The sequence below is a fragment of the Hibiscus syriacus genome, unplaced genomic scaffold (assembly GCF_006381635.1).
Source record: "Hibiscus syriacus cultivar Baekdansim isolate YM2019G1 unplaced genomic scaffold, ASM638163v2 tig00111402_pilon, whole genome shotgun sequence".
In the NCBI taxonomy this organism is placed as follows: Eukaryota; Viridiplantae; Streptophyta; class Magnoliopsida; order Malvales; family Malvaceae; genus Hibiscus; species Hibiscus syriacus.
In genome coordinates this window covers 5,832,131-5,839,185 of record NW_024063082.1, presented here as the reverse complement: position 1 = coordinate 5,839,185, position 7,055 = coordinate 5,832,131, and the positions used below count along the sequence as shown (strand labels likewise).

Below are 7,055 nucleotides of genomic sequence, written 5' to 3'. Positions count from 1 at the left end.
TTGTTCAACAATCAACCACGAAGACCAAATTGAATGGGATGGAAGTACAACATGTACCTGAAATATCAGTAGGATCTCTGCTCAACATAAAAATCTGTAAATATCTGAACCAATAAGGAAAATATGTTTATCTGTATCTGCACGTTTTTCAGCATCATCTGGTAGTTCTGTATTACTGAGCTTTCCAAAGCTCACTCTATTACTCACCTTTTCAGGTTAAAAGAATTGTACCAGTGCATCTATCAACTTCAGTAAGGGAGTTCTTCCGGTGTTGTTGCAGAGTATGGTACATGTGATTAGGGGGCATGTAATTGTATTTTGATTTATATACGAGTCTGGAAATCTGTTTTATTTTTAAATAGTGACAACTGATTTTATAAGTTACATGTTTCAATAAAAGTTTTAAAATTTCCGCTATTTTTACAGTGGGTCACTCCGGTGGCCCTAATGTGACTTCTCGGATCGGATCGGGCTACCCGCATCGGTCTAGGGTTACATTTAGTGGTATCAGAGCTATGGTTTGAGTCAAAAATTTCAAGTTAGACGGCCGGTCGAATGTCAAAATATTTCTAATCAGTACATGCCTCTAGATTGCAATCGTACCTCTCTAAGCCGGAACTCCATGGCTGAGTCCCTATCTGTAACGAATAAACCGAAGTTTCTATCCGTTAAGGCTATACTTGTACAAAAAGGAATACCAGTAACATCTGTCTAAACGTTGTAAAGTACCTCACGAGCTATGTGAGAGTTATTCATCTGAGAAATTCTGACCCGACTCCAAAAATGAAATTGGGATATGCTGCTGCTCTATGAGCCTATTCACGTAACCAAGGCTGAATTGATTTCACAAGGATAAAGTTGTTTTGATTATTTACTTAGACTGAGGGAGAATTCTGATGAGATTGATTACTCGAGGAAATTTTCGTTCGGATTCTTTTATTGAAATGATAGAGAGTTTGATAAGAATGTATATTCAACTGGTTAAGGATTAGTGGAGAATCCGTATTCTATAAAAGCTACTCGAAGATATGGAAGAGTTGATGGAAGTTTCATTTATGCAATTATGTGACATGAATGAATTTCGAGGACGAAATTCTTTTAAGGAGGGGAGAATTGTAACACTTCAATTTAGGGGCTAAATTTAAGAAATTATAAAATGGTGAATTTAATTGGTATTTGGAAGAAATTTGGGGATTAAATTGTAAGATTTCAAAGATGGCAGACCGTTTTAAGAAGTGCAGGAAGTTCAGTGGCTAAACTCTTGGTTTAGCCATTTTTAATTATGAGATGTTATAAACCCCAGACTCCCGTATGTTTCTGGAAAATTTTCCAGTTTTCCTCTCCCGTTCTCCCTACTTCAAAATCCGATCTACTCGCCGTCCGACCTCCAAACGACGAGCCAAAACCACCATCGTGTTCGTTGTCAACCGATGAACAAAACCCCTCAAACCTTTCGTCGTGAATCATCACCGTTCGTCGTGAATTTCAGTCAGAAGTATCGTCGGTAATAACTCGGTTTTAGTTGGTTTTTCATCGATTCACGACGATCGGGTCATCCGTTTACACCTCCCGCACCATCGTGTTCGTTGCATCGTTTCGAGTTTGCCGGTGTCATCCTTGGTCTCCGTCCACGGCGGCGCGTGAGGAGGTGAAGCGGTCAAAGTTTCCGATTCGTTGAAATCGAGCTCTCCGCCGTTTAAAATTGTGAAACGAGCTTTGTAAGTATCTCGAAATCGCTCAAAATAATTTTTAGAAATTTTTCCGGGATTTTAGCACTGTTCACGCGCCCCCACGCCCCGCCACTGCGCGTGGGGAAGGAAAAGGTGACCGGTTTGACCGGTTTTGGAACTGTTTTGACCGGTTTGACCGGTCACGACCCGACCGACCCTTTGACTCGACCCGTTGACCCGTTGACCCGTTGATCGTTGACCGGCGTTGACCACTGTTGACCAAAACTTTGACCGGCTTTGATCGTGCATTAAACGACCTTTGACTTCAACCGAGTATACCTATCCTGACATTTTTCGACGTTCCAAATCCGATTCCGCTGTCCGTTTTTCGAAATTCGAACCCGAAGGTCTCGAAATTCCTGGTCAAACCCGTTGACTTTGATTTTGACCAAAAATTCCAAATTTCCGAAAAGTCATATTTTATGCTTTCGACGTCCTGAATCCGAATCCGAATTCCGTTTCGCCAAATTCGAACCCGTTAAGCCGTCTTTCACTAATTTATCACCCGATTCGATCCGTTTATCGTAATTAAGCTCTGTTTCTGATATAATTTATGTTGATATGTATCTGAGGAATTATTGGAAGTTGAATTGAAGATCAAAGACGTTCGAATGGAATTTTTATGGTCGATCAATAGTGCACGGAAATCGAGGTAATAATTTACTACCTCTTTATGCTTTATGGAACATGTTGGTATTGATAAATGCATGAATGGAAATGTTTGGTCTCATATGTGTAATTAATGAAGATCTACACTAGGTACGAATACGGTAGAAAGTAGATAACTGAATATGGCTCAGATGACTATTATAAGAAATTGGAGGACGGTTTGAATTAAATTACAAGTTCTGGAATTAAGTAATAAAAGAATTAACCATGGATTGTAGATTATAATTTATCTCATTAAAGGTACTTAGATGATAAATTAAAGAATATTTCGATTAGGGAAAATTACGAAATTACCCTTATGTTGGAAAATGATAAGAATTGTCTCTGGAAGTGGATTAATAAATCTGAAAAGAATTATTGATCTACTAAAACTATTGATGTGCATAAGAAATGTTAGTTTTACTTGGAAATTATGGAGAACCGGTTTTTAACCCCAAGAAGGTTTATGCAAGATACTAGAAGTGTGTTAAGGGAATTATTTCAAGATCAGAGATTGTTCAAGAAAGCAATTAATCATAGGATCTCTAAATTATATCATTTTCGTTAAGAGCTATCGAACTTATCTGGCTAAGAAATTACGGAAATGCCTTAAGAGGTAGAATAGTCTGAGATGACTCTGAATGAGAAAATACTTAGAGGATTCGTACTTAACTCGATTAAGTACGGATTTAATTGTTAAGATCCCGACTTAGTGCAGGAAAATTTATGATATTCCGTTTGTAATGTCTGAGAAGACACTTGACCTGAAAATATTCGAATAATGAGTAAATACTGGAAGAGTAATTTATCGGGGGTATTCTGCTGTCAGAATTGTTCGAAAGGACTGAAGTAAATGATAAGATTGAATTAAATAATAAGATCGGATGGAAGGAAAAGATTGAAATACCGTAGATCTGTAAAATGACCAAAATACCCCTATATTGGAAATGACCCAAGAATATCACCAAGCTCAGGAATGATTGAATATCCTCGAGTTCTGAAATGAATGGAATAAAACTGAACATCAAAATTACCAAATACCCTTATGGCCTAAATTAAGTAAATGTCTTGGATTAATTAAGGAATCCAAGTAAGCATAGGTATTGGACTACCTTTAAAGGTAATGGAAAATAATTTAAGTGAGTAGATCAACCCTAAAGCTATGTCAATACCTGAATGGCATAGATATTACTGGAACATATGTTCGTCTTCTCAAGTTTGGCTCGATGACGAATCTTGGAAGTATTCAGTTCAGCTCAGATCTAGATCGTATTCAGTACTAAGAATTGGACGTTTGTTCAACAATCAACCACGAAGACCAAATTGAATGGGATGGAAGTACAACATGTACCTGAAATATCAGTAGGATCTCTGCTCAACATAAAAATCTGTAAATATCTGAACCAATAAGGAAAATATGTTTATCTGTATCTGCACGTTTTTCAGCATCATCTGGTAGTTCTGTATTACTGAGCTTTCCAAAGCTCACTCTATTACTCACCTTTTCAGGTTAAAAGAATTGTACCAGTGCATCTATCAACTTCAGTAAGGGAGTTCTTCCGGTGTTTGTTGCAGAGTATGGTACATGTGATTAGGGGGCATGTAATTGTATTTTGATTTATATACGAGTCTGGAAATCTGTTTTATTTTTAAATAGTGACAACTGATTTTATAAGTTACATGTTTCAATAAAAGTTTTAAAATTTCCGCTATTTTTACAGTGGGTCACTCAGGTGGCCCTAATGTGACTTCCCGGATCGGATCGGGCTACCCGCATCGGTCTAGGGGTTACAATTCATTTTTCATTTGTTCACTTCAAATATTCTTTAGGTTTTCTTTTATATGTCTATTGCTTTGAGACGTCAGAGTGATTCATCTTTTTATTTCTTATGCTCTTACTCATCGGACTGTCACTGATCTGTTATATTTTGCTTATGATAGACATAAATATATTTGTCATGTATGCATGCAGTAAAAAATTATTGATGTTTTATTCGACTCATGAATATATTATAATTATACTTAAAAAAATCTGAAGTTATATAACACTGCAAAAAGAGTTAAACTTTCCAACGTAACAACAATTATGAATAACTAGATTTTGTCGTATAGAGAGAAAAAATATATTAAAAATCTAGACCATCAACCATGGCCTTTTATAATTAATTTTAAATTGATTATTTACTTAATTCGTAGAACGAGCAACAAAAAACATATATTTTATTAATGACAGCCCCAGTTTTAGACTGACAATGACATCAAACAACTTTGACAAATCCCATGCTATTGGTGGAATTAGAAAAGACCGATTAGAGCAAAAATTTTCCAAGTAAACTCGTCCACCCAAAATGCAATTCAAACACAAGTCAAAAAATTTTCCCATACTATCTACAACCCATATAAATATAGATGGAATTAATTGAGAGATTCGTATTCCATAAGTGGTAATTGAAGAATCAAGTTACAGAGTAGTCTGAATTAGATGGTGAGACCTATGAAGCACGGGGAAAGCAAAGGAGCCCCGTTTCAAGTATCTGATATGTTTTGGGCATGGGACGGCTGAGATACAACCGGGGACATGCCACGGTGGTAGGATATGGTTGACCAAATTCGGAGACGGTCAAAACTTACTTGGGGATGTTTTGAGGAGTATCACAGTGCTGCGAAAGGGGCGACACGGCGATGAATGAATGAACGACGGCTAGGTTTTGTGAAAAGAAAGAAAGAAAAGGAAGAAGGAACAGGCCGCGCGGGGGATGGGAAGGATAAGAGAGAATAAAATTTAAATAATTTTTGGTTTAGTTGTCAGTTGATCTTTGAGCATTCTAAGGCTTTCGAATCTGGCAATAAGTTTTGCAGTATTTTCAAATTAGCCACCAAAATTAATTTAGGGATTTAGAAAAAAATTATCATATGTTAGGATTTTTAATTAGATTTAAATTAGGGTGTTATACCAATTTTATATAAAGTATTGACTTTATTTATGATTATTTACATCTATTTATAATTTAACTTTTTTTATATGCCCTACCCTTGCCGTTCCTATATCCTATAATTTTAGAAATTATCGTTTCTCGTCCCAGTCCCCGCATTCGTTCCCGTATCTGTATCGGTGCAACATAGGGTGAGACAGCCATATCTAAAGAAAGGAACGTGGACTATTGATGAAGACCACAAGCTGATTGCTTATATCATGAGATATGGCATTTGGAATTGGAATGAGATGCCCAGATTTGCTGGTATGATCACTTCAATGAACAAGATGTAATGAAAAACTTGAATTTCATATCAACATTTATTTCTTATTAGCAGTTTGCTTTGATTTGTAGGGCTGCAAAGGTCACGGAAGAGTTGCAGGCTTCGTTGGATGAATTACTTGAGACCTGATATAAGGCATGGAAACTTCACCAGGGAAGAAGAAACCATAATCCACTTTCAAAAGAAGCTCGGAAATCGATGGTCAGCCATAGGAGCAAGGCTTCCACACAGAACTGACAACGATATCAAAAAAAATACTGGAATTTTCGCCTGAAGAAAGGGGTAGTATTGAAGAATAGCAACTCAGCATCAGCAACCACAGAAACCCAATCCAGTATTGAGGAGAATTCGTGTAATGCTGAATCCTCAAGCTTGCTGATTATTCCTACAATGGATGACTTCCCAGAACAATCGAGTTACAATAGTACTTTTTCTTCATCTGAAAACTATTGGGAGATGCTGAGTTTTATGGAGCAGCCATTAATAGCACAAGGCTTCGAATTCGATTGTGAAGCATCAGCAACCACAGAAAACAATTCCAGTATTGAGGAGAATTGGTGAGATGCTGATTCCTCGGTCTTGCTGAATATCCCTACAATGGCCGACTTCCCTGAATCATTCGCTTACAGCACTACTTTTTCTCCATCAGGCTGCCACCAAACTGTGGAAGTTGATAACACAGAAAGCATGAGGGAAAATATTGTTTCGTCTGAAAACTATTGGGAAATACCGAGTTTTTTTGGAGCAGCCATTGAGGGCAGAAGGTTTCGATTGCGAAGCATTGTGGACTGTGGTACAGCCAACATCAACACCTCTATGATCCTCTGGACGATTTCTGGGCCACTCCATTAATTTAATAATAGCAGTGCATATCTAAATTATAGTATTAATTTTTAATAAAAAAATAGTATTAATTTGCGACGACAAAGTAGCGGTCATTTTATAACGATTTTTAAAGTAATTTTGATATCGCAATCACAATTTGTAACTATAGTGATTTCATAACAAAATAAATTATGACTTAACGTTCAAAATAACTATAATCGTCCTCCTTTTTTACTTCTTTACAGTTTGTATATTTTTTTATAAATTATATTATTTTTTCTTTGATTTTGTTTAGTCCATTACGATATCAATTTTGATATTGGTGATCGACGATCAGTTATCTTTGTGACACGTTTCTCTTTACCTTAATGACATATTTTTCTCTACGTTTGTGGCATATTTTTCGTCTTCTTTCTCAGTTATTTTATCATTCTTTTTATTTTATGTTTTCTCAAGATAGAATTTGACGAGGTCACGACTTATCAAGATGACGCTTATTTGTAATCTTGTTGATATTTTATGCTATGGACCTTCAAATTGAATTTGGATACACGATTTTGTGTTTGTGGATAGTTTCTCACGATGCTAGGCTCT

The 7,055-nt window shown here is 36.5% G+C and overlaps 1 protein-coding gene across 1 annotated transcript; it reads left to right on the top strand.

Moving 5' to 3' along the window:
* Positions 1-5,571: 5,571 nt before the first annotated feature.
* Positions 5,572-6,197, top strand: LOC120161455 (transcription factor MYB13-like). Its single transcript, XM_039171698.1, has 3 exons — positions 5,572-5,617; positions 5,708-5,837; positions 5,936-6,197. Exons 1-3 carry the CDS (start codon positions 5,572-5,574, stop codon positions 6,195-6,197), a joined length of 438 nt encoding a protein of 145 aa, XP_039027629.1.
* Positions 6,198-7,055: the final 858 nt, after the last annotated feature.

Bases quoted from the DNA above. Each gene is read 5' to 3' on its own strand.
- LOC120161455 (XM_039171698.1), top strand. From the start codon at position 5,572: ATGAGATATGGCATTTGGAATTGGAATGAGATGCCCAGATTTGCTG. The intron at 5,618-5,707 runs GTATGATCACTT...TTTGATTTGTAG, and splicing joins TGAGATGCCCAGATTTGCTG to GGCTGCAAAGGTCACGGAAG. The intron at 5,838-5,935 runs GTCAGCCATAGG...ATTGAAGAATAG, and splicing joins AAGAAGCTCGGAAATCGATG to CAACTCAGCATCAGCAACCA.